Source organism: Cyrtonyx montezumae, unplaced genomic scaffold (assembly GCF_038088225.1).
Source record: "Cyrtonyx montezumae isolate F1298 unplaced genomic scaffold, pur_monq_1.0 scaffold_41, whole genome shotgun sequence".
NCBI lineage: Eukaryota > Metazoa > Chordata > Aves > Galliformes > Odontophoridae > Cyrtonyx > Cyrtonyx montezumae.
This window is the reverse complement of record NW_027072047.1, coordinates 2202388-2217787: the sequence shown is the minus strand read 5'-3', so window position 1 is coordinate 2217787 and position 15400 is coordinate 2202388. Positions and strand designations below refer to the sequence as shown.

Below are 15400 nucleotides of genomic sequence, written 5' to 3'. Positions count from 1 at the left end.
CCTTTGCAGCACAGCAGCACTGTCAGCTGCACCTGCCCTGACTGCTGGGCACAAATGCTCCTCAGGCATCATTTCAGTTTGCCATACTCCTCCTGATGTCTACTCCTCAGAATTCTGCCTGCTTAGATAAGTCCTGCAAGAAAGGCGTTACAGTGCTTGCCAGAAATAGGGGATGCTTCTTGATGTTAAGTGGAAAGGAAAAGAAAACAACAAACAGATTTTTAAAATGCTGTTTCACCTCACATACCTCATATCCATGTAAATGCCACACAGCCTACTAACAGATTTAACTGAGATCCCAAGAGACCACTTCTGGGAAGCGGATGGATCACTGCCCAGCAGATCGGCTGCCATGAATGCAAGAGGAGAAGGCTGTCCAGGCACAGTGCCATTGCAGCCACAGCACTCTGCAGGAGGCACTGCTGGAGCTCTAAGAGCCAAAGCACTCATTGTTCGGTGGATCCCCTCCCTTGGCTGCCGCACACAGCTGCTGAGCATCCATGCACACTCTACCCCAGCACAGCAGCTCAGGGTAACCTGAGGCAGTGCTTTTTCTGCTAGCTGCAGAGAGTACTGCAGTTCTGTAGGGTGAACACACAGCACTGGTACCAACTGCACATATTCCCTAACTCTGGGGTGTCGGACACTTTTCTTCTGCCCCCTAAGGCCTGTCTTATAATGCTGTCTGCATCTCTGCTGGCAATGTCAGAGCTGACTGCTCAGTAACCTGCAAACACCAGAGGCATCCTGAGCTGCTGCTGCATAGCCCTGAACAACCACTGCCCTGAGCCATGCAGCACTCACTGACACAGCAGCTGTCCATCTGCTATACATGATATGGCATGTCTGACAACTTGCCACTTTCAGTAAAATACAGTACTTGTGGAATAATACACTTTGTACCACGAGTACAGTATATATTCATAATCTCGCTATGTAAGCAAGAGTTCTTCCAATATTCAAAAAGAGATCAGCCATGGAAAACACCTGAATGCTGCTCGCAGTCTACTGGAGAAGTAAAATCACATATAAGCTTTGGTTGCACATGAAAGCATCTCGGGGATGCTACAGGAGAGAGCTGACAAGGCTAAAGGTTGAAAGCCATTCACTGCTCCATATTAAAATGATCTCATTTCAACCATTTGAGATTCACTGCAGACAGACTTAAAATATATGTCTATATGTAACAAAAAGGCATATTCATCAAATGTGGATGTATTTCTTCTAAAACAACACATAGCACTACAAATAAAAACAGAATTTGTGCTACAAACGCTGACGCTTGGCCAAGAACTATCCTCAGGAACCAATTAAAGAAAATAAATTCACTTTTCAGTTGATAGTGAGCAGCGCAAATACCTTTAGTTAATCCTGAGGAAAACCACAATAGATGAGACAGACCTCGTTAAGGCTGGGCAGTATCAATGCAGGCATCCTGAGCCCCTGTAGTGACACTGCACTCCTACACACCTGTGAGGATGGAGCATAGAACTACAGACACTGCAGGGATTGGGAAAGCCCTACACCACCGTGATAAAACTGGATGATTTCATGAACCCATCTCTTACACGTGGAAAGGAAATGAATTCAAAATACTTAATTCACCAGGTTTATGAGCTCGGCAGATCCGAGCAAAGGTCAGAAAACCTTCTGGACTTTTCACTAGGGGAATATCTCACACTGCTGGCGGCCTCAGTCCTTCCATGCTCTCTAATGAATATCAAGGGAACCCGAACCAAGTTCCAGGTTAAGTGTTGGTGCTTCAGAGCCTCTCATAGGATACTCCCTTGAGTTAAAACAAGGCCACTTGTGCAGGTTCCTCAATTTAGTGTCAGATGCAGAAATTTTGTTGCTATTTTGCCAAATAAATAAAATATCGCCTTCTCATAGGCAAGGAGAAGAAGAGGCAAGAAGTATTTCTGTTAAATCTAATTCTTACAATGTGTGATGCACTGTTTCTCACACCTGCCTTCTATTTTCCTGAGCCTACTGGTTGTGATAAGGCTCTGCAGTGCTCACAGTGCACTCTGTGCTCCTCAGAGAAACAGAATGGAGTTACATAGTGGGGCATTCACTCTCAGCACCACACTCATACCAGCACAGCAGGAAGGCAGAAAGAAAGGCTGTGACTGAAAGCACAGGGCTGAGATGTCTGAAGTTCACATGTGCTGCACATGCAGCTCTCACCAACTGAACATCCAACAACTGAGATCTGAATCTCACTTCCTCATTATGCCCCTTGATGCCTTCAGTAAAGCACTCGCTGATGTGATGTGCAACCTTTCCAGCTGCAGGACAGAAACTGTTTGTCCTTAATGTAAAAAACAGAGCCTATATATCAGAAAAAGCTTACACAGTACAGCTCAGTGATAATATTTTTATTCTGAACTGGTGGGCAGCCCTGCGCAAGGGGCATAGCCAGCAGCTCTCACTTAGCCTGGGCTTGACAGAAAGCCACAGTGGAGCTAGAATCCAGTGCCTACAGCTTGCACGAAGCACTGTGCAGCCCAAGGAAAGCACTGCCCAGCCAGCAGCAGTGCCTGCCCCAAGGAACCCTGCAGCTCTGCTGCCCAGAGGTCCCCGCACCAACACACCCCAACTTCCCAAGCTCTGCAGGCACCAAAGGAACCAACCTTCTGAATTCATCTACCAGACCGCCGTCTGTAAGTGTGATAGAAAAAAAGTACACACTCACTTTTTCTGAACTTTTCAACCAGATGTTATGAAAATCACTGCAGAAGTGCTGATGAGCCTCAGCAGCTCTCCTTGGAATCACACTTTCTTAGCTTGGCGTAAAAACACAGATAAGCAAACTAAAAACCAAGGATCATCAACACACCAGCAGGATGTCTGAAATACTTCTGCAGTTCAGAGAAGGATCACAGCATGGTTGGGTTGGAAGAGGCCACACAGCCCTCCCAGACGTGTGCTGGCTGCCCCCACAGCTCAGGCTGCCCATGGCGCTAGGCACAAGCAGGGATGTGGCACCACAGCTCTGGGCAGTGCTGAGGCCTCACTGCCCTCTGGGTAAAGAATTTCCTCCTTACATCTGACCTAACTCTGCTCTCTTTTACTTTCCTGTACTGCTGTGCTTAAAGAACTGACACTGCCATTGTAAATGGAAATTTAACTTTTGCCAAAATCCTAGCTAAAAACTTAGAAATATATATCACAAGAACACAACACATTACCAAATGGATGACAAACTGTCGGTTGTATGGTACTTAATACTGTAAGCACAGGACAGAATGCAATATCACAAGTTATTAAAATGCAGGCAAGTACAGTAAAAGATTAATTTCGCTTACTTTGGTTCGCCTATCTTGATACCCGGGTGTTGTGTATAGGCATGGGAATGTGTGCTGGGAGCAGATTTAAATGCCATGGGACAGATAGGACATTTGTAAAAGACTTCACAATGAGAACCTTGAATGTGAGACTTGAGTGCCGCCACATCAGAGTATACAACATTGCAATGCACGCAGCTGCAAAAAGAGTGGAGAAGAGTCAGTTCAGCCTAGCAAAAAGCAGTACTGCACAACACGGAATCATCACTGGTTTTCAAGCAAGTGGGAGAGGTAAGCATATATATTACACAACCAGGTAATACTGCAATATTCTGTCAATTTAAAAGTATAAACGACAGAGTAGGAATCAATGCAAGCAGAGATTTGCATATTAAAAATGAGAAAAAAAGAAATTTGCCGAATTTAACTTTGTAAATCTAAGAGATACGAATTCAGAACATTTTATGGGATTACAACAGGACAGACAGAAGGGTGAACAGAGAAATATTCCATGATTGTAAAAAGAATGCTTAAAACCTCTGTCAATTGATAACATTTTTTTCTCTTTTCACATGCAGTAGACTGTGCAAGGTACACCGCTACCACCAGAATGGAAAACCAGTAAGCAAAACATTCATACCGTTCCTCTTGTTTAGATTTAATGAAGACATAATGGTAATGATTTTCTGAACTGGTAATTCAATCAACTCTTGGATTAAAAAAAAAAAAAAAAAGTAAATTTAAGTTCAGGGCAACTGAACTGAATCTCAGCAATCACAACAACACATCAGATTGGCATTCTGAAACTGTTTTTCAAAAACATACTTTTGCAATGTCGAAAATTTGTGACCTTTCCGCATCTATTCTAAAATAAAATGATTAAAAAACGAAATTAAAATTAGCACACAAGCATTTCTACACACAGTGGCTCCTTTTAGTTTCATGCACCTCATGCACTAAGTGCTACCCAGTAAGTATACAAGAATATGCTGCAATAAACTGCGACAACACCATCTCTCAAACCAACCAATTTCTCACTGACTGTTATTTTGCAGTAAGGGTTTTACAGTTTAAACCTAGAAGACTGACAAAGTAATAATTTTTGCACCTATCATGCATGATTTCTGTGAAAACATCACATAATTTTCCGACAGTTTTGGTGATAGCAATAAAGCAGGAAATAGCAAAAAACTGCACTCAATTGTTTTTCTTTTCAAATGTCTCACCCTTTGAATGTTATGAAATATCACTCTTTCTTTTTTAAGCACTTGGTACACCTTCCTTATGACTTCAGTTTGCCTCTCTTTGGGCTCCACTTCCCTGGGCATTTTCTAAAGTGAATGGCCTTCATCTTTCCCAGTCTGTCAGCTCTGCTCTGCTCACCCAGATGAACCATCCTTTGTGGCCCTCTCTTCACAGTGAGTCCTCACTGCCCCACTGCCTGCTGCAGTGTCCCTCAGCAGCACTGGGTCCTGTCCAATCCCTCCATGCCCCATTGTCTGGCTGTTACTCTCTAGGGATGCAAATAAACAGTCCTCAGCATCTTCTACTGTATGGCAAAGTAGCTCCTAAGGCCCAAACCTTCCTTTCCTGGAGTGCTGTGCCACCTTTGATCTCTGCCTGTAAGGATGCAGCTCGGCTTAGGGCTGAGATGCTCAGCTGCTTCATAGGTCCTTTGGAAATGCAGGACAGGCTGTGCTTCCCAATGAAAGGTCCCAGTGGCAAGGAGTGCAGCAAGGAAGGCCTTACACTATCCTGGGTACTGCTTCTCCTCACCTGGACATTTTTGGTTTACTGTCCTCAAAGAAAGCAATTCTGACTTAGTGCGACATGAAATGTTAACGGTAAATCTCGAGAAGCTCATTAACGCTGTCATGATTCACCAGGAAGGACTTAATGATTTCCTGGTGCTGCTGATGCAGGCCAGCCGTCCCTCAAGACAATGCCAAGGGAAAGAGCAGAAGAGTAGAGGAGAGTAAGAAGTATGTAATAAAAAAGACTGCTGTGCTTGGGAGACGAGAACAAAGAAATCAAAGAAACATGAGGAGCTGAGAGCCACATCAGGCCATGGATTCAGACTGAGGGATGACTGCTGCAGCAGCTGGCCTGATGCAGGAAAAAGGCTTCCTTCCCAAGTGGGGATGCCTGAGGACTGTGGGTTGCTCCATCCCTCGCTGCGCTGCCTGCTAGCCAGCCAGGAACCTTCCAAGATAACACAGCTCTCAAACCTTTCAGAAACTCAGTACTTCCACAAAATGCCTCTGGTCCCTGAGTTGCCATCACAGGAGAACAAAAGAATAGAAGGAAAACCGAAGAGTAATGAGGAGGAACCAGAAGAGCAGGCTGCTGGGGTGAGAAAGGTAATCTTCAAGTGGTGTAAAGCAGAGGAATCTTCCCTTCCCAAAGCAAGTAGATTAAAAGGGACTTGACAAAGCTGTTTCTAGCTATGCTACCAGGCAGGTGCACTATGCCCATTCAGAGCCTGACAATAAATTCTGGCAGAAAATAAGAAAATGATTATTCTACCAGAAAGAACAGCCTAAAATTCAATGTTCTGAAAAAAAAAAAAGAAAAAAAAAAGAAGGCCATTATGAACCTGAAATTAAGAAAATACATCTGAATTTTCCAGACCTTAGAAACTGTGAAGGCCTGAATCTGACATTTTATGGCTGGATGAGATTAGCTAATATTCCGATTTAATAACGTACAAGAGCGGATGCTCAAAACAAAGCTGAATTCTAATGCAGTATTTACTCAAAAATTTGTAGTACTAATAGAATTGTTGCCATGACAACCTTAAACCCATGAAGCTCTATTCTACAAACAATGCTTATGAAAATGGAAAATTACTTTTGAAAACATAAATTACATATAAATTGACAACAAAAGTAATCATAATACTGACCGAAAACCAACTCTTCGAGTATAATGCAGGCAGTTCTTAGTGACATGAGTCTGGAAGTGGACAGATCTGCAGATTGCTCCACATTCAGGACACGTGTATGGAGATTTATGCTGATGAATTCTCTGGTGTGATGCAAAACTGCACTGGTTAGGAAGCAGCATCTGGCAGATATTGCATGTCTTCTAAACAATAAACCAAAATAGATGAAACAAAAGGTTGGGTTCAGCTATACAGAATTTCTCATGTCAAACACTGTAATACAAATAAAAGGTTAAATGTTATGACTGTGATGTGAGCTAAAAGAAGTAGGCAAGGTCTAAATTCAGATTCTACTGACTAACCTCACAGGGCCGATGTTATCCCTACTGGCACTAGATACACGGGCATTCTGGGACAGATTCTGACGTAACAAAGCTCTTTCATTCACCACTGACCAAAGATGATGTATGTTAATTTATTTAAATTTAATTTAGGTGCCTCAGGAGGTTGCCTTCCAAGTGCAAGGGGTCTAAGTGAACTTTGGGAAACAAACGTGATAGTTTTAACCACGGGGAATTAAAACAAATGAACAAACAACAAAACACACAGGGAAAAAATAAAACAAACAAAACAAACAAACACCACCAAGTCCATTATCCCCATTTTCTTTGATCCCTTCTCCCAATGAATTCTACTGGGAATAACCTCAATATCTAAAAGTACTGTCAGTCACAAAGTCTGTAGATAATTTCAAAGTGCATTTCTCAGGCTAAACTCCAGCATCTGCACTGTCAAATATCTAACTATAGTCCATCTAGAACTACAGGCATCTAACACATTTACGCAGTCTTTGTAAGGGCAGTTTTTCTAAGTGCAGGAGTTACTTCCAACCCTAAGTCTTTTCTTGTACTTAGTTACACATAAGTAATTTTTTACAAAAGTCTTCAACGATGCGATGCACTTTGTGCCGCTCCTGGGATAAAGTGCAAACGATGCAGTGGAGCTGTCAACAGGGTTCACTTCTGCTCACAGCTGCTTTCCATCCCTGGAGGGCACAAAGAACAGAACCTGTAAATCCAGTGGTGAAACCGTTCCACTTACAGCAATATTCTCTGATCACTAAGCAGTGGCTGACAGTCTGTACGGAGCAATGCTTCTGCTTAATTCTTATCAGGGATGTTGCTCCACTGACTCCAACAGAAACTCCAGCAGAACAATGAATTTAACCTCCTAAGGCCTTACTCTGTAAGGCGTTTTAAATTAGTATGACTTGGGAATTATGACTTTCACCATGGAATTAATTAAGATTTAAAAGCAAAACTAAGACTCCTTCATGACACGGGTACTTTTGAACAGGAGCTCAGCATATTGCTAGCAGCATTATCTGTAAGAGTCTTGCAGATGGATGTGTACGTTTCTCAAGATTATAGACAAGATCTCCAGAGTTGTATTAAAAATGACTTGCTAACCTACAGATAAATGTATCTTCAAATAATTAAGAAAATCCTTCTCCTCACATTAAAACCGTTACTTACTGGGCTTCACCAAGAGTCACCCCCTTCTTCCAATTCAGGCCACTTTCCTTTAAGGCTCTTAGAAATGTTAAGAGTCAGTGCACACAGCAGCAGCATCAAGGCTACTGCTGTAGACTATAGAGGAAATACTACAGTGCTGCAAACACATTTCATGAAATTCTCTCCTACTAGTATTGGCGACTTTGCTAGCACATAAAAATCACTTGCTCTCTTTCACTCAACAAGGCAGATCCTAACTGCAATGACTAAAGAGCAATAGCTGTTCAAGTTATTTGTTTTTATACCAAATAGAACCCTGTTCATTACTGAGCTCTAAAGTAATTTCTTAATTGCTTCATATATTGACAATATTACTGATAATCTAAGAACAAGAGTATTTTTGTTCTGGGACCTGCAAACTCTTCCTTTTTTTTTCTTTTTCATTTAAATGCCTTTTTTTGAGGCTGCATACAATAGTTGTGAATTATTTTTTAAGCATCAACTTTAGGGAGAAATGTTAACATGAAATACCTGGGGGTCACACACTCTGAAGTGGATGTGTTCTTCTGTATGGTTCACTTTACTCTGATAACTGCACAGTGTGTCTGAACACAGACTCCAACCAAAGACAGTTCTTAAATGACCCGATGAGAGAAAGATGGCAAAATGCACAACTTTAAAACAGAGGAAGTTAATCAAAGAAAATCTACTGTTCTTTAAATTCAGGTTGAATATCAGCACTGCTACCAGCCTAAATTACTAGATACCCTCGCAGAAAGCTTTGTCTGAGATGGATGATCTGCAGCCATCTTGCACCATTCACTCTGATTAGAACCTCCACAACATGGGAAGGCTGAAATGGTGCTCAAACACAAGCAGATATCCACTGTAACTGCAGTGTTTGTCCTCAGCAGAGCAACAGACAGAGTCTGAGCCAGTCTCCTGTCTTCCAACACTGCACAGAACTGCTCTGGGATGCCAACTTCATCTTCAGCTCAGGCTCACAGGTGCCCAAAACCTGACTACGTTTGGCTTACCACGTGTCTGCTGCATTTACTGCGATTCAGTACCATTCCTAATAAGCGGCAACGTGATGCTGGAGAGCCTGGAGCGTTATATTAAGTAAGAAAACAGCATAGAAGAGCTTCTTAAAATAGAGGCCTTTCATAGTCCTCCCAAAACACTATGAAAAGAAATCTGGATGCTATGCTACTTCACAGATATTCAACAACCATCCCCTAAATAAGGGTGTCCCAGACTCTGATTCTGCTAGCAGCAGTCTGCAAGATCCAGTAATACAGGCCAACACAAAATGCAGGCAGCACTATCCGTTAGGGCTACTGGTTTGCTAGTCTGAAAAGCACCATGAAATTTTTAATTGAAACTGATTAGAGTAGAAGAATCTACTGTGAAATTCTGAAATTCACTTTTGCTTACTGTTTTATTCTGGGCTTAAGGTGGCATTAAATTCCAGTTCTCTCACTCCAACCCACATAAAAAGAAACAAAACAACAGAGTCTCTGAAAACCATCACCTGCCTGCCTTTGAAGTCAAAGTTTCAGAAAAAAAAAAAAGTTAAAAGAAAAAATTGTAGAGGTGGAAAATAAAGGTAGACAAGAACTATGAGTATGAAGACAAACTGGCTATTCAGCACCCACAAGAACAACACATAGCTGTGAATAAGATGAGTATCAAACATGAACTAGCCCAGGCTTGCTGCTTTGTCACCCTGGTAAGCTGGTGAGGGCTTTGCTCAGCCATGAAACACATCACTGAGTGCTCTCATTTTTCTTAACAGGACTGCTAACAGAACTGAGGGATTACAGAAAGGTAGCAATGTTACAGGGAACATTATTTAACTTTTAAGGATGTTTTACTACTTTTTTATTCAAAAATAAACATACCGCCTTTATAACAAGAGTTGAAAAAGAAGTAACAGCTCCTTCCTATTTATACCCATGTAACACATACAACAGCGTGCAATTTCTGTTTCAAGAGTAGGTGGGCACTAAGAACACATCGATGAGCTGTAAAATCCAAGTATTTTTACCTTCCTTCCTTCCCAAGTGAAAATACATTATCTAGCTTTCCTGTTTCCTTCTGCTGAAACAATCACCCTTTCACAACAAAAACTCAGCGCCAAGCATGAAGAAAACAAGAAATCAGAGCATTTCTTTTTCAAGTTTTTAGAGGGGTAATGTATCACGGAGACATACTAACTTTTGTCATAAACCTATACAAAGACTTTCTTCAGCAAGCACTACTCTTGCAGATGTGTATGCCAGCTGAGGAGGGGATGAAAAGAGTTCTCACTAAAGTGGCCCTTCAGCTGAATGGCTTCCATGATGTATCTGTACACCTACACCACACAGCATGCAGCAAAACACAACTTAAATAAATGTAATGAAAACTGCTGATCGATATATCAAAATGACTAAGAAAAATATAGATAGTTCAACCAACTCTTAAAACTATGTTTATTAGAGGTGTTCTTTTAAAATGGAATGACATGAAAAGTGCTTTTTCCTTCTGAAATCTGGAAATCCACTACTAAGCAGGAATTAAGGCCTTGTTCATACCTCAGTCCTCTTAAGACAGTGAGTTTCCAACAAAGAGATACAAGCACACCGGTGGGCAATGCTATCTCCTGTACCTTCATGAGCCTTCCTCTGCTCCTCTGCAGCAATGGGGCAAAAAACATGGGGAAGAGGCAGCAAGAAAGGACAACGGTGTTTGTACAAAAATGGATCCCTGACTGTACCAAAACAGGCCCCACAGAAAGCAAGTACAGAGCTCTTTATTATTTAAACTTTGTTGCTCTTTTTTCCACGTTATTCTTGCCTCATCTTCCCAGCCTATTTCCACTGGATTTGTTGGTCTGACCCATTTGGTTTGTTATGCTTCTGCACTGCCTTAATTCCTTGTTTGTGTAGTACCAAGCACTACAGGGGTTTCCCAAGGTTTACTGGATCTTAATACACATCAAATGATAGTTTATGGACCTATGATGGAGAAAAATATTGACATGCACCAGCAGGGTAGTTACCTTCCTAACCTAAGGACTTATCCTACACACTGCTATGAGATCCCAAGAATGTTCCTGGCTTGATGGGTCAGAGCAGGGACAGAGCTCTTTACTGATGTCCAGCAACAAGCTGCTGCATCAAGTTTAACTGAATGCTTTGAAACAAAACAGAATCCCTTTTAATTGGCACACCATCATTTAATTAATGATCGGAATTCTTACAGGGTTATAAAATACATTGCACACTGATTAATAGTTTTATTGAATGATGTGTTTCTTTCACATCAGGCCACATATAAACCACTTTAAAGTTCTTTGCTAATGTAAGTTTAACTCAATAGCAATTGCAAGAGGAAATGAAAGTCAACACAGCAAGACACGTATGCTACTGAATACCACTATCCGGTTAAAAAAGACCTGAAAACAACAACATGCATATCCTTTATGCAGAATCAATTACTAGCTGTTTCTCCCTGTAGGTAACAGGGAATGCCAGACTCACTGCTATTGCTACATGAAAATAATAAAAAACAAGGAGAAATAAAGAATGAATCACTTAAAAACTACTACTCAGATTAAATAGGTGTGCTGCTAATGAGGGTGCCAATTAAGTGGATTCCACAGGACAATCTCATTTCAAAGCACAGCAATAATCATTTAAAAAAATCTCAGAGACCATTATGAATTTCAGTGTTATAATACTCAGCTGCAACAAAGCTTATGCTAAATTTCAGTGAAAATACACACTGGATCAGACTTCAGGGCCTAAAAAACTCTACAAAAACTCCTTATTTTAAAATGTCGACATTCACTATAAAACTGCTTGCAAGTTTTTTGTTGTTTTAGTTTGCATTTTTAATCATGGAGGTTCAGATAATTAACACCTAAATGAAAGAAAAGCATTTCCAAAGTCTCCTAGGCTTATAGGCGAAACATGGGAATTTAAACACATGATACTCTACTTGTCCACTTGTGTCTGCAGCCTGCTGGAAATGTGTAGCAAGCGATGTCTCATCTTGGAAAACTTCACTGCACTCCAAACACTTTAGACCATGCCTACAGAGTTTTGATGGATCTTCGTCTAGCGGCATGGCTGGAACGATGGGGGTACTTGCTGGGGCTGATATGACTGTTCCCGTGATGCCAGACTGTATCTTAGTTACAGTGTGTGAACCAGCTCCTACTGGGCTCTGAAGCACAGGTGTAGCAGTATTGCTTGAAGGAGATGCTATCATCTGATCTGCTGGGACTGGTTTTAAAATCAGGTGCGAACACTGCATTACAACTCCTTTTTCCTTGTGTCCACGAGCATGGGAAAGAAGACTACATTTGTTGTAGAAAACTAAATTCTTTGTACAGTGATTACAAGTCACTTCAATTCTTACGCTCCTCCTGTCATAATGCTGGGTCAGGCTCTTCTCAAGAGCAAAGGAGTCACCACACTCCAAACATTTGTAACCCCGTGTCGGCAACATTATTCCAGCACTGGCAGGGGGACTAAGGTTGGGGATGTAAACTGGGACAGGGTTGACGCTACTCAGCACCTTATTGAACGCTTCCACTACAGAACTCTGTAGAGATGACACCACCTGGACTCGAGACACCTTTTTAGAAGGCTGTGAGGTTGCTGCAGAAATTATTGCCTGCTTTATTTGTTGCTGAGGTTTCGTTAGCACTTGTCGGAGTTCAGAGGTGGTTTGAGCACCCTGAGGCAGAAGATTAAGGTTGGCGAGATGGACCGTCTTTGGCACAAGTTTAGCACTGGCAAGGCTTGATGCTGGCACCACAACAGTCTGCTGCTGTATCGCATTGGCAGCTTTTATAATGGCGCTACTGGCACTCTGCACGGAAGCAGCAGATATTACAGTGGCTTTCACTGTAGTATTGTTAGCAAGCTTCAAATTAATAACTTGTGAACCTGCTGTTTTAACTGCTGAAACTGGGAGGAAGGCAGTAGCCACAGGTTTAATAGTGACCTGCTTTGGTGCGAGTTCTGCAGATGCAACTGCATTGCTAACGACTGCAGACTGGAGAGGAGCTCTAGGAGGAGAGGAGAGAACAGCAGAAGAAGTTGGTGAGGACAGGAGGGATGTCATGGATGTTACCATAGAAGCAGTCTGCTCAGTTTTTTTACTCGAGTCTAAGTCAACTTCTGGCAACACTCTAGTAACAGTTCTCTTGATCTCCCCAGAGGAAGTCTTGATGGTTTTTATGCGAACTTTAGGAATTGCTGGTGTGGACCCTGCAGGAGAAGATGGAGATCCTTTGCTACTGTTTTCGCTTGATACACTTCTGGGACTGTCAGAAGGTTTAACAGATGGCTTTTTAGCACCATCAATAAGACTCTGAGACTCAGGTGATTTTTCAATAGCCCGGGGACTCTCACTCATATCTTTTGGTAAAGGAGAAGACTCTCCTGAATTAGACTGTAAATCCTTACTGGTATCTGTAGCTGCCTTTTTAGCACTCAGTGCTGCAATTGCAGCAATGCACGAAGAAAGCTTTGCTGATGACTTTGCTTTGGACTGTGAAATGCTCGCAAGAGTCATTTCACTTTTTTCAGTACCCAGCTTTCCATCAAGTAATCTGTTGTCAAGAAGCTTCTCTGAACTGTCTTTCAGCAATTTGTCTTCTGCTTTGCGAGCTTTGAAAGGCTCATAGATACTTAAATTCACAGAGTTTGCCTCCATCTCTCGCTTGGCAACTTTATTTTTATCTATACTACTTGAAATTGTGATACCAGATTTAATCAAATTCTCTCCCCCAAGTGCCTTTAGTTTGTCATATTCCTGCTGAGAAACAGAACCCGTCAGGATATTTGTTCTGAAATTTACACACATCTCTTCTTTGTCTGGAGGGTCATCTACCTCAATTTTTTCATCATCATCAAATTCTTCAGCACTTGAAATTGGGCTAAACTGGTTGAAAGCCGAATCCTTCAGTGTTGTCTCAGACACTGACCCATCATCTTTAAATGACTTCCCTTCATCTTTACTGTAACTGTCAAGAGCTGAGGACGTTAGGAAGCCGTTATGCAAGCCATTGCCTGTGGAATGGTGGCCATCCTTGTCTACTCCTTCAGAAGAATCAATAGTACGTACATTTTTCACAATGACACTCACACCAACATCAGATGACGTTGGCGTATGAGAATCTTCATCTGTGTGTGCATTCTGTTTTATCTGGCTTTCATGGTCATCATGTCCAGATTCAATAGCTGCTTTTGGGTCAACCATGTCTGGTATGTCAAAGGCTGCAAGAAGATCGTCAAAATCCGGGGTCTTCATATCCCCCATGGTCATGTATTTGATTGTAGGCAAATCTGTAAAACAAGCAGAAGATCCTCATCTCAGTACTTTAAGCTCTAATAGCACACTCTTAAACAAATAAGCACATGCTCTCACATGCCATGCAAGAAAGTTTAATTTCACTTCTCAAGTCATATTTTCAGAGATTACGTATTACAAATAGTATCCTAGTACAGGTATGCAATGTACAGTTGAATTACAACACCAAGAGCTACAGTAATCCATCAAATTCATAGACTGCATCCTAGTAATTTTATTCCTGGTACAGACCTTCTCATCAAATCACTTTATTCCAGATCACCCTCCTACACTTTCTGCTACCCTCTCCCACCCACACCATGACAACAGCAAGATGCTTCTCTCAGAAAAACACAAGGAATCTGTATATCCTCCTAAGTTTAGATTTTCCTTGGTATTTGCACAGTCAACCCGATAAGCCTTCTTGAAGACAGTAAAACAAATATGTTTCTACTAGCAGTTCAAGACTATTGCCTTGTTTTCTGAAAATTAAACCACTTCATCTGAATTATGGAATATTTGTTCCCCCATGTCCACTGTGTTTTTTCAGCAGCTCCAACGAAGGATCTGCTGTATCTATGCTACCCCTAACAGATGTCTCACCTACATTAAAGACCTTGCATTCTACAACCTCTATTGCAATATATTCCAGTCATTCACCATTTTCACAATTTTGTGTCCCTCACTGCCTAACCTGAATGTCTCCTGATGCAACCTGAATGAACTACATGCAGTTCTATTCACCTACCCTTTCGACAACGGCCCTTATGCTAATACCGTTATCTCCCTTCAGTCTTATTTTTAAGCTGTCTTTAGTTCAGCTTATATCTTTGACCAGATCTTTAGTTTTATTTCTTCTCCTCACAGGTTTCCAGATCCCATTCCTTCCATTTACCGCTGGCCTCTAATATTTTTGTTTTTTTTCTTCCTATTCCAATGTGCAGTAGATAACTCAAAACTGAACCCTTATAAATGCTGTGTAAAAAGGAAAAAATAATACTTTTGAGCATACTTTCAGATTATAAATCCCACCATGGTGTTGGCCCTTTTCTACGCACTTCAAGAATATGCAAAATTGTGCACCATGAACCACCTGCATCTAAGAAATCAGATCTAAGAAATCAGTTATGGAAAGCACAGTCTGCCATTTTCTTTTATAACTATGCACAGGTATAATCTGCACTGTTATGACAGAGCTGTCTTTAATACACTTCAATTGTTTGGTACTTATCATGCAAAATTCAGCATTCAATCTGAAAAAGTGTTTAACCAAATCAGCGTTAATGTTAAGAGGACACCCAGTTAGGCCACATCCCACCTGCCCTTCTGCCTTTGAATCAGCACTGAAAGACAGAAAAACATTC

At 41.5% G+C, this 15400-nt stretch overlaps 1 protein-coding gene across 2 annotated transcripts in view; it reads right to left on the bottom strand.

The window, feature by feature from the left end:
* Positions 1 to 15400, bottom strand: part of ZNF532 (zinc finger protein 532) — a 44614-nt gene that overhangs the window by 18615 nt on the left and 10599 nt on the right. For both annotated transcript variants that reach the window (XM_065747117.1, XM_065747118.1), the window contains exons 3-5: positions 11673 to 14032; positions 6193 to 6374; positions 3309 to 3485 (exon numbers count right to left, since the gene is read on the bottom strand). In XM_065747117.1, coding sequence (XP_065603189.1) covers positions 3309 to 3485; positions 6193 to 6374; positions 11673 to 14012 — 2699 coding nt within the window. In that variant the 5' untranslated portion in view covers positions 14013 to 14032. The remainder of the gene's footprint in view (positions 1 to 3308; positions 3486 to 6192; positions 6375 to 11672; positions 14033 to 15400) is intronic.